Source organism: Lichenostomus cassidix, chromosome 5 (genome assembly GCF_008360975.1).
Source record: "Lichenostomus cassidix isolate B80296 chromosome 5, HeHo_3.0, whole genome shotgun sequence".
NCBI lineage: Eukaryota > Metazoa > Chordata > Aves > Passeriformes > Meliphagidae > Lichenostomus > Lichenostomus cassidix.
In genome coordinates this window covers 24,877,195-24,897,631 of record NC_139486.1, presented here as the reverse complement: position 1 = coordinate 24,897,631, position 20,437 = coordinate 24,877,195, and the positions used below count along the sequence as shown (strand labels likewise).

At 46.0% G+C, this 20,437-nt stretch overlaps 2 protein-coding genes across 3 annotated transcripts in view; one reads left to right on the top strand and one right to left on the bottom strand.

Annotated features, from left to right (window-relative positions):
- The first annotated feature begins 741 nt into the window (after positions 1 to 741).
- Positions 742 to 5,246, top strand: INSM2 (INSM transcriptional repressor 2). The gene has a single exon (XM_085061877.1). The coding sequence runs from the start codon at positions 742 to 744 to the stop codon at positions 2,149 to 2,151; it is 1,410 nt and encodes a 469-aa protein (XP_084918003.1). The 3' UTR covers positions 2,152 to 5,246.
- Positions 4,255 to 20,437, bottom strand: part of RALGAPA1 (Ral GTPase activating protein catalytic subunit alpha 1) — a 131,537-nt gene continuing 115,354 nt past the window's right edge. Inside the window, exons 40-42 of one of the 2 annotated variants that reach the window (XM_085061879.1) lie at positions 19,511 to 19,635; positions 7,146 to 7,260; positions 4,255 to 5,605 (exon numbers count right to left, since the gene is read on the bottom strand). In XM_085061879.1, coding sequence (XP_084918005.1) covers positions 5,509 to 5,605; positions 7,146 to 7,260; positions 19,511 to 19,635 — 337 coding nt within the window. In that variant the 3' untranslated portion in view covers positions 4,255 to 5,508. The remainder of the gene's footprint in view (positions 5,606 to 7,145; positions 7,261 to 19,510; positions 19,636 to 20,437) is intronic. The other variant, XM_085061880.1, reaches the window with a different exon arrangement.

Below are 20,437 nucleotides of genomic sequence, written 5' to 3'. Positions count from 1 at the left end.
CACCAGACTCACGGCACGGGGAACGGGCCGGGACTGGCATCGGGGCGGAGTGGGGGAGGTTCGGGCGCTTTTGCAGTTTGCTGTACGACACCTCAGTCTTGCCTCCCCTGGGCTCGGGAAGCTGCCCGCGGGTGATGCTGCCAAGGGACCACAGTCATGGCCATTACGCAGAGCCGTGATTTAGCATTTTACGCGGCGGTGGCAGCCCTGCTCTCGCACTGGGAGCTCACCGCAATACCGGAACTTTTCTGGCTACTTCTGGGAAAAGTCCTGATGTGGCCGTGGAGGAGGACGGAGCCGGTTCTCAGCTCTGGCTCCCTTCAGCGGACAGGCGTGGGGGCGATCCGTGCGGCCCCGGCGGCGGATGAAGGCACCGGCACAAACACTCACGCGAGACGCCCCTGCTCGAGCCCTGCGCGGCTCCTCGGCAGGAGTCTCTCTCATCTCGGGGTCTCTCCCATCTCGGAGCCATTCCCGGCCCACAGCTCACTCAGGGCAGGGCGCCGTGGCAAGCGCTCCCGGGACACCCCGCCCGTCCTGCAGCCCAAGCTCGCCCGCCCCGGCGGCGACAGCCCCGGCCCGCTCCGGCCGCCGCCGCCCCCCGCCGCCAGCGCCGGCCCCAACTCCTCATTGGCCGCGGCCGCCGGAGGGCGGATGACGCCCGGGCTGGAGCGGGCACCGGGGCTATAAAGCCGGGCGGGCTGGCGGCGCCGCGCTCCCGCCGCCCCGCACAGCCCCGCCATGCCGCGCGGCTTCCTCGTCAAGCGCAGCCGGCGCCCCGGCGGCTCCTACCGGGCGCGCCCGCGGGAGCGGGACCCGGACCGGGAGCCTCCGCCCGCCCCGCCGCCGCCCCCGCCGCCCGCCGGCGGGGACAGCCCCGCCGCTAGGCAGGGGGCGGAGGAGGAGGAGGAGGGCGAGGAGGAGGAGGAGGGAGCCGTCGCCGCTTGCCCCGCGACGTGGCCTCCCGGCGGCGGCTGCGGCGGCCCCGGGCTCACCCCGCCGGACGGTCCGGCCGCATGGGGAGCGACGGGGCCGTGCAGCGCGGCGGGGCCGCGGGCGGCTCTCTTCGAGCGGTGCCTCAGCTCCCCCGCGTCCGCCGAGTCCTTCCCCCTGGCCGCCTCCTTCCCGCCCGCCGAGAAGCTGCTGCTGCAGCCGCGCACGCCGCTGCCCGCCCCGCCGCTGCCCTCGGTGCCCGCGCTGAAGCGGCCGTCGCGGGCCAAGGCGCCGGCCAAGAAGGGCAAGGCCACGAGGAAGCTGAGCTTCGCCGACGAGGTGACCACCTCGCCCGTGCTGGGGCTGCGCATCAAAGAGGAGGGGCCCGAGGGCCGGCCGGCTCCGCCGGCGGGGCGCACGCCGCTGGGCGAGTTCATCTGCCAGCTGTGCAAGGAGCAGTATGCTGACCCCCTGGCGCTGGCCCAGCACCGCTGCTCCCGCATCGTGCGCGTCGAGTACCGCTGCCCCGAGTGCCACAAGATCTTCAGTTGTCCCGCCAACCTGGCCTCGCACCGCCGCTGGCACAAGCCGCGTCCCGGTCCCAGCGCCGAAGGCGCGGCCTCCGCCCCGCCGGGCAAGGAGAACAGCCCCGAGCGGCGGCCCCGCGGCCCCGCCGCGCCCCCGCCCCAGCCACCGCCGCCGGCCCGTCAGCACCGCGGCGGCGCGGACAGCGCCGGCGGCACCCCGGCCGCCTCCGGCCCCGGCCCGGCTCACGGCGGCGCTCCCGGTCCGGGCGGCGGCCCCGGCGGGGAGGCGTTCGCCTGCCCCTGCTGCCAAAAGCGCTTCCGGCGGCAGGCTTACCTCCGCAAGCACCTGGGCACCCACGGGGCAGCGCGGCCCGCCGCCTTCGGCCCGCCGGAGCGCGGGCCCCTCGCCTTCGCCTGCCACCTCTGCGGCGCCCGCTTCCCCTCGGCGGATATCAGGGACAAGCACCGGCTGTGGCACGCCGTGCGGGAGGAGCTGCTGCTGCCGCCGCCGCCTCCCGCCGTGGTCCCCGAGAGCGGCGCGGCGGGCGGCGAGCGGCAGGGCTTCCCCTGCAAGCACTGCCCCGCCACCTTCTTCAGCGCGCCCGGGCTGGCGCGGCACGCCAGCAAGTGCCACCCGCCGGAGAGCAGGCAGGTCCTGCTGCTCCAGGTGCCCGTCCGGCCGGGCTGCTAGGCCCGCGGCCGCCCCGGTGGGACTGCTCCGAGAGCCCGGGCTAGCCGAGCGAGCCCCGGCCACGCTGTAATTCCTATGGAAAGTCGCGGCTCTCACGGCTACGACGTCGGAGGAGCCGCGCGGTGATTCCCGCTCGCCTTCCCCGGCCGGTGGGTAGCGACGCGCACCGGCACGGCGGCGTGTTCAGCCCACGGGCGGCACTGCCGGCAGCGCTCACGCCGAGCCCCGTGGGGAGGGAGCGCCGGGCAGCCCCCCAGCCTCCTGGGCGGCCCCGGGCTGGCGGCAGCAGGCGAGGAGCCTCGCCGGCAGCAGCCGAGAGGCGGGCGATGCCGTCGGCCTACCGCCGGTACATCTTCCGTGGCGACGGACAGAAGTACAGCTGTATATAGGGTATCTAAAGAGAGGAATTATTTTTCGTGAGAAAAGGAGCCTGATCTAGTGACCTTGTTTTAATAGCCTTAGCCCCCGAGCTTCAACATTCGTAAGGTGTTTCGTTTGCTGTACTCTGTACTAAGATAGCCAAGGTAAATGTTCATATTAAGTCAGTGTCGAGTCATATAATAGCTAGCAAAACGTATGGGAAATTAATTGTGCTGTCTGCTTAACTGAAATACAAGATGTTGATCTTCTATAGCTAAGTATGCATCTCCTGCTTACCCTGTGTGTCTGTACTCTAGCAACCGTGCGGTAGGCAAAACACACGTCTCTGGCAGCTGCCCATTCCAAAACCCGCTCCGCTCCGTTAGTGGCTCGTTAGTGCGGCACCGACAGTAGCCAGAAGGGCAGTTCAGTCTCACCACGCTGGGCAGTGTGTGGCCCCGCCAGCTCCTGCATCGCAGGCAGGCGGGAAGGACCCTGTGTGCAGCTCACCTTTCCAGGCAGCCTCCGACCCCTCTCCCCTGTGAGCTGTGCTTTCGATGTGAGCTCCTCCGAGTCTTGTGAACAGCTGAAATTAGGACACGAGGCAGTCTTTACACATGTTGCTAAAGCACAGGTGACAGGCTACTTTCCTTCCCCCTAATGACACCTACCTTTAGCAAAGCAATCTGTGGTGTGTATTCCCAGGCTTTGACAGTGCTCTGGCCAAATGCTTTGAAATGCTGTTGAATTTACCAGCTACCGACACTTCAGCCAGTATTTGTTTGTTTATTTATTTATTTATTTATTTACTTATTTAATTTTCCCACGATGGCTTGTTTCTAAATGTGATAGCAGATGAGGCTAAAAATAAGGGCAAGAAAATTCAATAAAAGATTTAAGACAAAGCTCACGCCTTTCTTGAATACAGCAGGGCAAAGTGGGTCAGCTGGTGATTTCCGAAGAACCAAACTGATCCCAGTCATAGTCTTTGTTCTAACACTCTCTCTGAAATGAGCATGCAAAATATTTCAATCTCTTGATTAGCATCCCCTAAATAAATTATTTCTGTAGTTTTATATTTTGCTACACACAACAAAAGATGTATCGTGCCCAAAGGCTGCAAGTGAGCGATAAGTGCTTTATGTTAAATGTGTTCACGGACTTTGTCATTTTAGTTCCAGGACCTGGACAAATGAATTAATGCAATATAACCTAATGCAGCCAAGATTTGCTTTCTGACAAAGGAGGCTAAACTTGCAACTCACTAATATGCCAAAAATAAAGCATGTTATTTTAAGTTGTGCATTTTTCCATCATTTGTTGGTAACAGAGACTTATGTAAAAATGCTGTTTATGCAATTAAATGAGTTTGCCCCTGGAGAAAGTCACTGTCTTTTTTTAAATCACTGTTCTCCTTTCTCCCCTTGTGTAGTCAAAGATGACGAGCTCCAGACCACACAAATGTGATGATTATTAACTGCTCCTACAATTAGCACTTGAACAAGCAGCCTGCAGGAGGGAACGGCCTATGCTTTATATTACCTGCAGAGCTACATGCAATGTATTTACTAGATCTGGCGGAAAGTTCTCAGTTGGGCATTCTTGCAAACTCATGTGTACTTTTAAATGCAAATGAAAACTAAGCTGCGTATTGCATTTAATTGTGTATTCCATGTCCATGTAATACACAATTCTTCTATAAATTGGGTCTAAGAATCTAATCAGTGAGGTGAATGACTAATGTACAAAAGGTGGAAAGAATAATTTTATTGGATTATTAAATAGCATGTCTTCTCTTCAACCATTACAAATTTGTAGATACTACATGAATGACAATACATAATTTCTTTTTTTATTTTTGCCCATATGATATATTTACACATGCAGTTAGTACCAATGCCATGCTACATCTTGTTAACAGCATTTTGTTGTTTACTAGACTCAAAATGTGAGCATTTCACGTTTTGTAGGAAAATACCTCTGGGTGGGTGGAATTTGTGTTCTAATCTGCGCTCAGAGGGTTGAAATTATCAGCATTTCAGGCCAGGCTCCCGGAGCATGTTCCCTTTTCTTCCCTAGTACCCATCATCACAGCAAGTGTTTGTTTTTAATTTTTTTTTTAATGTAAGAAAAGAGAATATACATCTAGATGGAGCAGCCTAATGATAATGGCTAAAACTCATGAAACTTGATGGCATTTACTATTGACACCACTTGGAAAAGCAAACATTATAAAAATATTTGGAAGCCAAGCATAAGTAGAATTTCAGCACAGTGATTTTTTTTTTTCTGGCATAGATTATCTGCAGAATTATCAAATGATACATCACTTTATGATGAAAGAGTTGGTGCTATGAGTAAATTATTTCATTTGGACTCTGTAATGCTTGAAAGGCCATTGAACTATTTTATTCTCAACATAAATAATCTGTACACATCCTGTGCATTAACATTGTGACATCTGACAAAGACTTTACAAATGCAATTTCAATTTAAAATTGTACATTCATTTTCAAATTGTACATGTTTCTTTCTTTGTTACAGAGAAAATTGCAATGGGGCACAATAAATACAGTGTAATCCAACTGCAGTCTCCAATTCCATATTAAGATCAACCAGAGTTAAAACTCCAAGTTAGAATATCATAATCATCCAAGAAGGTAAAAGGTGCAGGTTACAAACTGCACTGCAAAGAAAAAAAAAAAGGCAGACTGGAGTTTGACGAAAAAAACAAAGCTAAAATATTTAAGTAAAATTCCAGTGTCACTGTTTAAAATAAACATACAGAAAAGGAGTATGCAGGGCATGGGCACACACACATGAGAGACATTATCCTTGAGTGAAAGGTGTGAGCAGTAAAAAAAAATCAAAACCCAGTGAGAGGCTGCAGGAAGGGTGGCCAATTTCTGTTCACTAGAAAGCTGCAGGCATCTTGCCACTTAGGACTTGTTGGCTGAGCCAGAGGAGCGGCGCAGTTTCATGGACATACGGCTCTTGCTAGTCCGAGGAGACATTGGAGAGGCTAAGTCTGTTCCATCCACCTGTGCTGTTGCTGCTGCTGGAGTTTCTCCCGGCTGAGTCTCTGGGCAGAAGCCTGCAGAGGACAGCAAGAACCAGACGGGTCAGTGCTGCCTTCCGCACCTGCAGCACGGGATCTCATAGCAAGGGGCAGAGAGGATTTTCAGTGCTGCTGTCACTGCCACAGCATCTCCTAGCCCTTTACCAGCTGTGGGTGATGGTACTGCTCATGGAACTAGCCATAAATCCACCCCTAGCGAAAAGATGATTCCAGAAACCACTGAGCTATGGGACTGCAGAACCCCCTTGCCCTGAGCAATTGAGGCAGCACTGAAGTGGGAAGTTCTCCTGCTAACCAGGGAAAGAAACACCTCCAGTTCCCTTGCAGGGATGGGGAATCATTATTCAAACCATAACCCAGAAGAATCCAGTCTTTAATGAGAACATGAAAGTTAACAGCTCATTGCACATGAAAGGAGCTCTAGGAATGCTGCTGAAGAGGTGGAGTGAATTGGGGGCCAACTGAGAGATCAATACATCTTCTCCCATCCCGACTTTAGTTGGTGTTTCAAAAGGCAAATTTCTACAGGGCCCACAAGGCAGAAGCTTGAACAGATTGTACTAACTGGTTGCACTATACATTTATATTTCTTTGTAAAAGGAACAAGATGAATTTGAGACAACGATATGTAATTCATTAGCTCAGTGCCCAGCTATGCTCCAGTGGTCCCGGAGCCCTCACTGCAAGGGGGAAAGGCTCTTTCCTATATACAGCCTGTCTCCAAATCTTCTTCCATAAAGGTACAAAAGGGAAAGGAGAATATACGAAAACAATATTACATTCTCCTTCCCATACTACAGAAAATTATGAACTCCCGTCTGTAAAACTAAACTGCATTTTAATTAGCCATTTACAGAGACTGACAGTGTGATTGAACCCAGCAACCTCAGTTGCCTCTAAAGGCTTCTGACCCATATAAATTATAGACAGAAGCCTAGTCCTGCAGGTGTCAATGGGGAAACCCCTGCAGACTGAAGTAAGCCAGAAATCACTTCCTATTTCTTCCACATCATGCTATTACTGGTAATTCTTTAAAATAATAATGCAATAATCAGAACTGAAGATCTGTCTCAGTAGGCATTTCACATATAAAGGGTGCAAAAATCATCCAAAACTGGTCATGATTTATTCTGGAAGATTCCTCTAAAATCAAATGAGGTCATAAGTTAAGAAGTCTAGGAGCAAATTTAAAAGATTGTCACAAACCTGTGGTATTTAGCAACCTGGCTGTTGTCCTGGCCTGGTCCCTCACCTGCCTGCTCCAGAGCAACAGCACAGTACTTTCTATCTTCACACTGACATGACCCATCAGAGTGACAGGGGAGAGAAAGGGCTGCTATTTGTTCCCCAGCTGGTGACAGTAATTCTGTTCATGAACTAGGTACTTTACTGCCAAACAATCTGGAAAAGCATGATAATGCCTGACTCACTGTGCCTTATAGAAAAAGGCATTTTCTGAAATTCTATCTTGTTCTGATTTTACAAGAAATTAAAGCATTTCAAATGGTGGAAATTAGAGAATAGAAAATAACCGTTGTTGTTTTGCACAGCATACCATTCACAGCTAGCGTGAAAGACCTTCCGTTTCAAGCCTTTGCCCTTTACCTTGATGTGGCCAATGCTTTCTAGTGGAGGTTTTGGAAGGAGAAGAAATATCACAGCATTTCTTTCTTTGTTGAGAATGAAGAAGTGATGAGGAAGAAGGAGTGGAAAGAAGTGAGGAAGGGGGAGGAGAAAAGATAAAAGATAACAGGTGTGAGACATGAGACACGAACCGCAGAGATTGAAGGGTATTAACAGATGAGCACAGAAAACGGAATTTCGAATTTCATTATGCAATTGCTGCTCATGCTACAGGTTAAAGAGAGTGATGAGTTAGTTATGTGCAATGAAGCAACAGCTCTGAAATCCGGCATCATACTTACCAACTAAGCATTACAAGAAAAAACAGGAAGGGAGAGAGAAAGAAAAGAATTCTATAACATTATCCAGATCCAGCAACCTTGTTAATAGCAACTCAGATACATCCTAAACACTGTCTGAAATGCTTGCTTAACATCTGTGAAAACAGCTAAATACTCACAAACATACACACAACTGAGAAGGAAAAACAAATGGAACTTGATATATGGCTTCTGCTCCCCAGCTACTTCACAGTACTGAATATGTTAAAATTATAGCCAGTGTTAACCTGAGATTCCTGAAATCATGTAAAGAAGAAAAAGCAGCAGCTAGTTTTAAGCTAGTTAGTCTGCACTTGAAGGGCTAAGCCCTAGGGTGAAATTTTATCACGGGTTGTTGGATAAAGAAAACCTTGGTCTGCCCCATTATTTCAACTTCAGTATTATTCCAGTGGTACCTTAAAATTTTGTTTCTAATTCCTGCAGACAAAAGCACAAATTCACATTTAACCACATTTTTGTAAAAGAAACTTAAAGCTATTGAAGAACAGAAGTCATGTAAAGTGATTTTCACATCTAAACATACCACACCAGAGGAGTGAAGAATAACAGAACTTAAAATATATTTAAAGTCTGACAGAAATTAACAGATTAATTAGTAACTAAATTTCTTTGAATTTTAGATAAGCATATAGATTTATATATACATACATATGCTCATACACATGTGGATATTAACTATGGTATATAAAAAATTTGCAGGTTTTGCTTCCCCTTCAGAGTTTGAAAATTTTCAGTATAAAATGCTGTAATCTTTATCTCTCTTCATAATTCTGGTCAGGACTGTGTTAATTTTTGCAGTAGGCAAGAGCAGGTATGGCTAGGACCTGGAGGTTATCCTATACCACCTTATGTCATTTTCTGGGTCAGTGTAGTGTGGCAAAGGGAGTGGTATTGTTGTGTGGGGTCCACCTCCTACATCAAATCATTTGCCTCTTTTTTGTACCCTCTGTCATTAGCACTGTTGTTGTTACTGGATGTTTTCTTATCTCATTGCTTTTTCCAGTACAAAATGTTCTTATCTCTTGAGCTTTACCTTTTATGTCTCCAATTCTCCTCTCCAGCCTGTAGAGGGGAAGGGGAGTGGGAGTGATGGAGCAGCGCATGCTTTGGAGTGGTTTTAGGGAACACTGAATTGGAGAATACCATTCCTAAACCACAACAGCCTTCTTTGGTGCCCAATGTGAGGCATGAAGGGTTGAGATAACAACAGATCTGCCCAGAGCGAGTTGAAGACAAATTTGATCTAATCAGATTTGATTTGTTGTGTTAGGTCCTGATCTACTGGTCAGTGTTGCTTGGTCTGGTCATGTGGGTGTGGTACCTAACCAAACCAACCCCACACGTCTGCTGTAACATCCTCCAAAACCGCAACAAATGGCACCCAAACATGGGGCAGAAGCCACCCTGGAAAGCGTCCCCCTGCAGCCGCAACTGCGGCAGGGGAGTAGTCGCATTTGGGAAGCCATTTCCCCGACGAGAAGCTTGCATTCAGCGAGAAGACCGAAGGGGCGGCTGGTAGCCTCTGGAAAAAAGTCGCGCTTTTCAAGGAGGTCGGCCGAACGGCGGTGGACCATCCCGAGTGATTTTTTTTGATTCTCCGTGCTTGGTAAGCCCTCTGGAAAGCCCCTTGGGAGGGGAGCCGGTGAAAGCCTGGTCGGCTTGGTACGAGGGTCCCTTTTTCTTTTTAGTTTGTTCTTTTTGCCTCGGTGTGGGTGGAGGGTTAGAGGTGGTGTCTTGTCGAGGTGAAGGGAGTCGCGCTCCATGTAAAATCTCGACAAGAAAAAACCCACTTCTAACAAGGAGAGACCTAAGTTTTGTGCCCCCATTTTGGGAGAAGTTTTTCTTATAAAATTAGACATATTTTATAAGGAATGGGGAATCAGCTGTTGTATGGGAAGTTTTTGCACGCGAGAGATAAAGTAAACTAATCTGTGTTTTGTTTTATTTAGTTATCTGGCAGTGAAAAACCCTTGTTCTCTCCCTAATAACCACCTTCCCCTGCATGTATCCCCCAACATGGTGCCGACCATGTGTTGGTGGCACCCCCTCCTCCACCAGCTCGTGTTCCCCCTCTGTCCCTCAGGAGACAGCTGATCGTACGTTTTTCAGCCTCTCCTGTCCCTTTCCCGGGTTAGAACTGATCACTCTAACTCGAGATCCCTGCTAACCTCCTTTCCTGTGCCCCAAACCTCAGCCGAGCTGACTCCACGTGTTTTCCAATATGGCGCCGGCCGCATGGTCAGACACGCCATGTTGCCTTCTTCCCCTTAAAATTTTCCCAAGCTTGCCGAAGCTCCACCCCCTGCATCCCTCGTGTTCCGTTGTAGCCCCTCCCCCCGCGTCGGTGGGCGCTCCCTTTGGTTACAGATCCTTCCCCATCTGAGTATTTCTCTTCGGTGCGGGCCCCTCCTCCCATCCTCTCAGGTGTTCCCTCTCAGCCAGAAGCAGCTATAGCCTGGCCAGGAGCGGAGCCGCACCTCCAGTTTCCCGTAGCAAGCTCGGAGGAGCCGGTGGGGCTGCACCTCTAGCTCCCCGCAGCAGACACTGCCCCCGGAGCCCGGTAGAGCTGCGCCAGAACAGTCCCTGAAGCTGTGCTGCCATCTGGCCGTGCTGGAGCCTAGTGGAACTGTTCCAGACCCAGCAGAGCCACAGCAGGGAAGAGCTGTGTGTCACCCAGTGGAGCTGCGCTGCGTCCAAAGTTTTCTCCCTCTCCTAAGCTGAGAAAGACTTCGGTGACAACCCCGTTGCTGCTGCAAACCCTGCCTTCATCTTAGCAGCCCCAGCAAAAGAAAAACAGACTACAAACATACTGCAGTCCGAAAATTCAGCCTTACTGAATTCCAACATCAAAATCAGCCAGCTGCATCATCGTTTTCCCCATACTCACAGCAAAACTAATTTTGTCATTGCTTTACATTATGTTGTTTTACCATTTTCCTGTTGTTTAAAAATTTGCTATGAAAGTTTTTAGAAAAGCCTTTCCCTCTTTAATTTAGTAAAAAATGGGGAAATATTGTGATAATGGCTGCAAGTTCCCCACACCCCTTTCTTAACGACTGTACTTGTCACCTATTGTCCTGCCTTCCCTACTCCACATAGTCCTAGCCACGCCCCCAGTTTTCCCTATTGGTTCCTGTACCCTAACCCCACGTGGCCCTGGCCACTCCCTCGGGTTTCCCTATTGGTTCCTGTACTCCTAACTCCGCCCCTGTACCTCCCCTGTACCCAGAGGTCACTGGGCCTGTGTGCTGTCCCTGCCCCTCTCTGTTTCCCTATAAAACCCCTTACCCTCCGCCATCTTGCTGTCTATGCTCCACGTGTGTCTATGCTCCACATGTGGCTGTGCATGTGAGGCCTTCGCCCTCGAGGCATCTCTGCCTCGGGGAGGTCGTTGGCCTCTGCTGCACCATGCGAATAAACATCTTCCATGACACAACGCATAACCCTCCTCGCCTCCTTTATCATCGCCGGTTGTGGAAGCAGACAGACCAGAGCTAGCCTTATGGCTCCCCGGCCGGTGAGAGCGCAGTGTCCAGCCCTGGGACAGAGGGTTTGGAGCACTGAAGCGCTGAACTGGGCCGGGTAGAGAAGCTCTAGGGTAAAGTCTGCTGCAACATCCTCTAAACCGCAACACCTAACCCTGTACATGTTTCTGTATATGCACTATGTGTTCACAATGGTGCTCTTTTTCAGAGCAGGGAGAGGGATCTAGATTGCTTTATTGTTGTTTTGTGGGGTATCAGTTCATGACATAATAACATCAAGGACAATGAGGGTCATTTGAGATGTGAATCCAGCATTGCTCTCCTATCCTTACTCAGGCACTGCCTCTGGGAGGCCACTAATAATCACACCCAGTCTGTGGGGGAAAAGGGGGAAGATGATTTTCCCCAGCTTTTCATCTGCCTTTCCTCTTTCAGAGCTGTTAAAACAGCTTTTGAGAATTTTGAATTCCTGCTGGATCTTATGGAAAGCATATTCTTGTTGCTAAGTCTGACATGTCTCCTCAGGGCTGTCTATACCACATTTAGAGTCAGGACAGAGATTTCTAGGGAGGTCATTTAGAGATCTGTCCTGAGGTGGTCTGGCAGTTCACCTACACGACCCTAATAAAGTGACAGAATATTTGCAAAGAGAATGCTGTGGCAACTCCAGAGAGGAGCACTACAGAAGATGTCTGTGCATCTACATGACATACTTTTTTAGCCAACCTCTCTACCCAGGCAGTGATGTCTTGCCACAGTTACATGGTTCCTTCTGCACTGCCAGTTGCTCTTTTCACATCGTTCTTGCCACACCCACAGACCCACCATCCATGAGTCAGTGCAGAGGTAGAAGGCTGGCCATTCCTCTTGTTCAGTGACATCTGAAGCCAGCTGGATGGCTTTCAGCTCTGCACCCTCACTTGATCCACCTTTTCCCTCAATAGCTTCTGCAACTTCCATTTTTGATGCATCCCTACAAAATGCTAGGAACCATCAGTGAAGAGAGCATATCCTTTTTTGTTTTCTGGTAGCTGATTACATGGTGGCGTTGGAGTTGGGCTACTGAAGAACCACGCAACAATGGACAGATGGATTGGGCTACCAAGATTAAAGTGTCACAGGTGGATCTGGCCTGGCAACATAAGGGTGAATTATTTCTGACTCGCTGGGCCCATAATACCTCAGGTCACCATTGAAGAGATGCAACACCCAGATGGGCTTGTGATTGAGGGGTGGACACCATATCCCAGGTTATCCATAACCATGAACTATGCACTGCAATCAGTCAGGCTAAGTGGGTAAAGCCTCTTTGGTGTGGGGGATGATGATCGAAATATAAATGTGAGGAGGCCTGGCAGATCAATCACATCACACTCCCACAAATCTGCCAAGGCAAGTGCTATGTGCTGACAATGGTGGAAACAACCACTGGATGGCTGGAGATGTGCCCTGTGCCTCAGGCCACTGCCCAGAACACCACCCCTGAAAAGCAGCTCATGTGGTGACATAGCACCCCCAAAAAAATTTAGTTGGACAATGTGACTCATTTAAAAAATAGCCTCATAGACACCTGGGCCAGAAAGCATGATATTGAGTGGGTGCATCATATTCCCTATCCTGCACCAGTCTCTGGAAAAATAGAACGATAAAAAAACACATTGAAAGCAAGGGGTGGTGGGACCTTCAAACACTGGGCTCTGCATTTAGTGAAGGCCCCATGGTGAGTTAACAAGACAGGATCTACCTTGCTGGCCCTGCCCAATCAAAACCTCCATGTACAGCAGAAGGATATAAAGTCCTTGTGGAGCATATAAGAAATGTGTTAGGGAAGACAGTTTGGATTAGTCCTGCCTCAAGCAAAGGCATCAATAGGATCCCATCCCATGGGATTGTTTTGGCTTAAGGGCCTGGGTGCACTGGGTGGGTGATGCAGTGGGACAGGGAAATACAATGTGTACCTCCAGGGAGTTTGATTTTTGGGTTAGAACAGTCTGTAATGCTGAATTATCTAAAAGTGGCTGCTGAATGACACTGCCACTGTATGCCAGAACTACCTTGGACAATGAATATGAACTGCTCCAATTGTGAGCTCCTGGTGCAGCTTGCAACCACCTGACAGCACACCAGCTCTCCTGTCCTGGGAGATACCTATGATGGATTGAACCCACAGTCATGGACTAAAGGACCTCAACAGACACCCTCATGGGACGGTCATTGACTATGGAAATGTTACTCATGCTTGTGTATGCATGAATATATATTTATACAGGTGGAAGATGTAGGGTCTGGGCATGATGTAGATGGTATAGTATAAGGGAAATGTCCTAGTTCTGGCCAGGACAGGGTTGATTTTTGCAGTAGCCAGAAGGGGACATGGCTAGGAAACAGAGGTTATTCTATACAACTTTGTGTCATTCTCCAGGGATGGAGGAAGGGCTTGCTTCCAGACTGGTGTAGCATGTCAGAGGGAATAGTTGAGAATTGTCAGGAATGGGGTATGTGTGTGTGCCCATGTGAGTTGTTTGCCTCCCTCTTGTACCTTCTGTCATTAGTATTGTTGTTGCTGCTGCTGCTGTTCATTTTCTTATCTCCTTGCTGTTTCCAGTAAATTGTTGTTATCTCAACCCCATGGCCTTTGCCTTGCATGCCTTCAGTTCTCCTCTCCAGCCCACCAAGGGAAGGAGGAGTGATAAAGCGGCACGTGGTTTGGAGTGGTTTCAGTGGGAACACTGAATTGGAAAATACCATTCTTAAACCACAGCAAAATATTTAGTTATCTAAAGTATAAAAATAGGGTTATATATGAAGGTTTTATGGACAAATGATGTGAAGCCAGAAAGGTCCATAAAATAAAATTGATGGCTTTGGATTTTTAAGAGGCTGAAAAACGTCAGGAAGTGATCCATATTCTTCTCCTCTTAGGTTTGACAAGTGACAAATAGCTTGATGAACTATGATATTTTGGGGCCATAATGCAAAGCCATTTCAATTGCATCTGAACAAGGAGGTGGGTCAACAAAGTTGAAATGCAACATTTTCACACTCCATTTTAGAATCTTCTAATGATCATATATTGTTCATTTGACTCAGAAATTAACTATTTAAATCTAAAATGGAATCCTAACTATACACACACTATATTAGAAGTAAGGTGAGATGGAGGAATCTGGAGGTATCATAACATATGCACTGCCATAACTCATCCTGCTCATCAGTTCTGACTTTCAAAGGTGAAAAATTCACCAAGGAAAAGCCTGACAGGGTGCTGCATAGTAAGACTACTCTCAGTGCTTCTGGCTTTATCACATCTCATTGTCTGAAACAACACTGTCCTGAGTGCTGTCTCTGAGAATGACCACAGAGGAAAATATAACTTGTGTCTGTCGGTAAATTTTGATGGTCTTCTAAGATACTTCAGCATGTCCCACCTGACCTTTAGGGAAGAGGGCAATCATTTTTCTACAGGTTGTGTCCTTCACCACTCTTACAAATTTCAGTCCAAATCTAGCCACGTTGTCTGTCATGCTCAGCAGCACCTTGCTAGAGTTAAGTCAATTAAGTCTCTCACTAATTTTGTGAAATGAGGAAAGGAAGTGAGAAGCAGATGTAGAAAGACTGCAAAAGCAGCTGCAAAGCAAGGCAAAAAGGTGAAGAAGAGATGGTCTAAAGAGCCAGGAGACCAGAACTGGGTAGAAGAGAAAGAAAGAACTAAGAGGCAGACATGAGAAAGAACACAGCAAAAAAAGATTAAGTTTATGGCAAAACAGCAGCCAAGTCCAAGTCCAGGGAAGAATGCTCTTCAGAACCTATCTGGAACCATGTGTGCTAGGTAAGCCTATTTCTCTCTGTCAATTAACAGTGAAACCCACTGGCAAAATTCCCAGTCTTTCCACTAGTGGAGATTCAGGCAGTGCTAAGAGAGCTTACCATTCCTACCAATTACTGTCCTATCTCAGCCTGCAGAAGGCGGTGGTTCTAGAGGTTGTAGTTTGCTTATGTATCATGGGGCTGTAATCAGTGTTATAGAATTTCTATTTTGCCCTATACTTTAAAACAAAAATGGAAGTAATTACACAAGGCGAATGTCACAAGAAAATAAAGTAAAAAATTCAAAAGCTAGGAGATATCCAGATTAAAATTTAATTTTGTCCCCCTCTGTGTGTGAGCGCACAGGATGTTTTTAAATAAACAATCATAGTCTCTTTTTCAGTAGACCCATTTCATTAAATGTAGAAAGTTGATCTGTTTGGGTTTCTAGCAGTCCACACTGAATTTACTGTCTCAAAGTGCTGAGTGTACCTTTACCCAAGTGGTTGACTTTAGGACAATAGCTCAGAAATGCATAAGGTTTCAGCTTCAGCATTTCCAATATGAATTCTTTGGAAAACGTCAGTAAGTTTTGAGGTTTTGCTCTGATTTGGAATAAAAAAAAAACCCTTCCTAAGTTTCGACCAGAGAAGGGATAATGAGAAATTCTTCCAGCCCTGACAGACACAAAGCACTCACTTCTGTATTTCAGCTTCATTTCCAATCACAAACCACCACCACCAAGTGTTACTCAGATCCTTCTACAGTGACAAAAGCACCATCATTGTCATCTGTGAATGGGTGGTACAGGGCCAAAAAGATTATTAGTTTCAATGTTCTGCACCAAGGAAGCAGCAGAAGAAAATCCAAGCTGTTGAACATGATTTTCAATTGTGCAAGGCTGAAGCATCATTACTTCTACATTCCCCTGCTTCCCTGCCTGTACAGTGGCAACCCCACTTAGTCTGGGAGTGGGGTAGCAGAATTGTTCTGAACACAGACTTGAAAATACAGGAGTGATTGATGGGACCAAAAAGCCTAATGTTTTTGTAACAAGGAAAATACTATGACTATAATGTAGAGGGGCCTCTTTATAAAGTTTACTGTAATGAGGTACTAGTCTTAGTAGGAAGAAAGGGAACAAAAGAAGACAGAAAAACAAACCCAAGACATGAGTACATTTTAAAGATCAGAATCTTAGCATCATGAGGTCAATATGCCCTTCAATATAATTGAGCTTACCATTGACAGTTCCCTCGACCTATTCTGGTGTCACAGAGATCTGGTTCACTCAATATCTGCATAGGACGAGTTACTCTATTTAGCAGAGTATTTGCAGTTACTCAATTTAACAGAAACAACACAAGGTAAAAACCACAGAGGCAACTGAATTGCATTCTGTGATTAAGTACAGGTAAATCTCAATTTCTTTAAATGTACCCATTTGCTACACTAGTCAGGTTCCTAAACATGGGAAGGTGGACTTGTCAGATATTTTGACAAGGCAAACTTAAGCTTCTAGATAAAACAGCAGCTGCCACAATCACACTGTACTGAAGAGCAGTCACAGTAAAAAAGGAAACAGCTTTTGGTGATGTCTGAACCTTTGATATAGTAAGTCCATCTGAAAAAATACAGTTTGTTATTGAATGGCATGTTCTCTGTTTGCTCTGATTCTCATAGTTCAAATAAAAAAAAGGCAATGGGATCACAACAATAACAAAATGGTAACAGCTGGTGATGGGCTGTAGCAGCCTCATAGTTTCTAAGATCTTTCTTGGATGAAAAAATGTATAGAATATTTTATAAAATTAAACATATTCAGCAGTTGTAATCTTGGAGATCATGATACAATAAAAGAATTAAGTCTATAATACCTAAAATGTGGATTCCCCCCCCCCCCACAGTCTCTTCTGGTCAATTATTTTTTATTAAAAGAAGCCCCATACATATATGAAATATTTAGTATTTAAAAAATGTGATGTATTCTTGGAAGCTGGCTAGAATTTTTAAGATGACATGGACACATCTGGCAGGGAGCCTACAAGGTTTTGTCTGAGTCATCTTGGGGGTGATGAATGCATGTGGATTCCCAGGCAGGACTCCAGCACCACTCCTATGTGTAATCCTGGCACAGTTCAAAGCTCTGTACCTCTATCAAGAAATCCACCTGTTGCAGGGGCCCTGGAAGTTTAGGGGTATCTGTTTTTTTAACAGCACTGCTGGTGGACTCTTTCTTAGGATCATGGTCTATCAGAAATTTGGGTCATCTGCAGCAACAGTTCTGTCTCTGCTAGAACTGGAAACCAGTGGTTTGCAGGCTAAGCCCAAGCCCTGGGGTAACCTTTCTGGAAGGTGACTGCAATTTTATTTTATACCTGCCTCAGGCTTTAGAATTTGTGCCCTCTAGAGTCAGCTTGGAGGCAGGTGGTTTGGTGCTACTCCAGAAACTGTCCTGGAGCTGAGAGTTCCAGGAGCCCCAGACGGAACAGGGATCAGGCTGCAAGCAGGACAGCTAGAGCATCCCCAGCTTCCCTGGGCTGAAATGAAAGCTCAGAGTCAGGCAGACGTGGGGCCAGGTTGCTTGACTCTGACGCTGGGGCACACTGTGCTGCATGTCTGTCCTTGGAAGCTGCTGGCTGCTCCCGACACTGATATCTTGGTCAGTTCCACTGCACAATGCAAGGTCCAGAAGAATGTGGCTCCCAGGATAGGACATCGTGTTTTGTGGGATGTAGACAGAATACATATGTGCAGATGTGAAATACATCACAAGCTCCTATTAATGAGATTCCTACAGAAAATTATTAACTTCGATAGAAAGGTTAAGTTAAAATCAAGTTTCTAAAAAATCATAATCTCATTTCAGCTCATGCTAGAGAATACCAATTTAAAAAGAATACAGGAATTGACACTGTAGAGCAGTGTACTCTGATCCACCAAACTAGCACAGAAAAGCAGCTTTGCTTCACCCTGAAAGAATGAATTAGAGGAAGAGGGCAGAACGACTTGGCTTGGAATAAGATTTCTGAAAATGAATAGGCAGAACTTCTACAAGTGCACTACAATATAGAATATACACTAGCCATACAAAGTGTCAGGTGCTGAATATTCACTAAGTCCATTAGGCAGGAAATGTGGCAAGGACTGGTATTCCTGGTTATTGTTCTTAATGTTTTATGTTTCTAGTTACAGATTCTTCCTATTCGAATGTTTTCATACTTTATATTATGTTACTAATTTTTATACTGCTTTAGTTAAATTACTTACTTTTAATTTTGTTTTCCTTTGGTCTCAACTATTTCCACTAGCATAATTATACCACTTATTATACTTTGAAATTGCACCTCATTTCTAGCTATAGTTTATACTACAAAGTAAAGGAGCCTCAACATTTTAACATCTCTCAGTCATTCTTTCTGTAGTCTATCATAATTCTTGCATAATTTAGAATTAATTTCTGCATATATTTTTGCAATTGAGAAACAAATTTTCAGATAACTTGCCAAATTACTCTTACAAAATTTATTTCATTTAGATTTAGTTTTTCCATGGAAGCACTTTGATTATCATTAAATAAGGTTTTTCTGAATAGGGAATTTCAAGTGTTACACATTCTTTTTCTCCATCTCTCCTAGGTTATCACTGCAGAATGTCTTACAACATCAATGAAAGACAGTACAGGGTACAAAACACACCACTGCCATCCAGTACTACTTGTTCATGCTGAGAAACAAAGGTCAACACAATAAAGTGTTACTCATTCAACATCTGTCTCTATCATTAGTTACCTTAATCCCAGAACCAGTGTTAGTGCTTCATGCAGACCTGAGGTTAGTAAAAGACTAAAACTTTTAGAAGATGTAGAGGTCATTTCTCAATCAGTGTGAAATTCTTTTAGTGTGAACAAGGGCAACAAGGAAAGTTTGCATACAATTTGGTTACAAGCTTAGTGCTCTAGTAAAAGTAAGAGGAACAAAGGGTTTTTTTGGACACTTTGTCTTACCTTCAGATAAACAGAACTGATATTTAATGATCTAAAAAGAGGGGAAATAAAATAATGAAATAATCATAAGGAGTTCAAGAAATGTCAGAACAGGAAGGCCTTGAGTTACTCATTTTCTTTTACCGATTTTCTTATTAGTAACAAAAAATGCAGTATCCTCTTATAAAATAGTTACTTTGCTGGAAAGTAAAAATTACCTTAAAATCAAGTTTGTGACTAAAAATCTGGGAACAAAATTAACAATTGCAAGGCTCAGATTTTCAGTTTGAAGCTTTACATTGTAAACATGTAGTGAGCCTTAAAACTTTCTTATGAGGAAGGTGTACTTAAAAATGTTTCTACCTGAACTAGAATAGATGAAAGAGTACCAACATTTCTATGCAGACTTTATATGAGGGATTGTGATAAAATCAGCTGCAAAAATAGAGGGTCTGGTAGCTATACTAATGCATCTTGCCAAATCTGAATGGCAGGAATTGGCTCGTGATGCCAGAAAACAAAGATTTAAAGTCAACTTTGCCCACATTCTCAAGCATGTATGTTCTTTCCAAATAATGGTAACTCTTCATGATGTGCAAAGGTCTGAATTTTTAGTCTTTATAAGTAAGGATACTGCATTTCAAGTAGGACTGTGTAAGAACTGTTTGTTATGTCTTACCTGTCTCTGAGGGCAAATGGTGGTAAGGTGCTGGACAGAAAACCTGAGCAGCAAAATCTTCAAATGTTGTAGGCTCTAGATGATGTTGAACAATTGTTTGCAGGTATCGCGCTCTCTCCTCATAACTGGTTTAGTCAAGAATTAAGGATTAATTTGTATCATATACTGTAACTGCTAAATATCAGTGCCTAGTAGTTCGGAATTCTTGTCTTTGTTAAATTCGTATCATGTATTTCAGTGACTGTACACACTTATTTTTAATTCTTTATATGACTGTGATATTGTCTGATGCACTGACATAATATTAAGCATAAGATAAACACAATCAATGTAAACCTTATGGTTCAACTGTATTTTTTTCATGACTGATGCAAAATTTCCTGAAATCATTTCCAAACAACAGCAACTTAAATACTCTCTTAAGTAACTAATTTGCCTATATTCTGGTCACAACTAAGTACAAAAATGTTTCAATTTTTAGGAGGTGCAGCATGAAACATACCTTAGCATCAACAAAATAAATGATTTTGCACTTTTCCATAATAAACTGCTTTCATAATCCCTATACATAAACACATTTGAGACAAATATAGTGAAATTTCAGTCTTGGGAAAAACACCTTGTCTATTATGTCATTAAAACAAGCAAGAATATCTTTAAAGAATCCACAGGACCCTTAAATACTGGTTAACAGGGTGTTGGCAGGGCACTGACAGCAAAATACTGTACTTCTTCTTTTTCCTGGGTTCTCTCCCTCTAATATTACTGACAAGAGACTGGTATCTTGAAGTGTTGTTGTTTTTGAAGAACCCTCTCCAGGCTTCTTGTTCCAGCAGGCCCGATTGTGCTGTTAGCACAGAGAGAGCGAGAAAAAGAGAGAATATTTCTGCTGTTCATGAAAGCAACTATGGAAATGGCTGTCAAAAT

Excerpts from the sequence above, each read along its gene's own strand:
- INSM2 (XM_085061877.1), top strand. The coding sequence starts at position 742 with ATGCCGCGCGGCTTCCTCGTCAAGCGCAGCCGGCGCCCCGGCGGCTCC.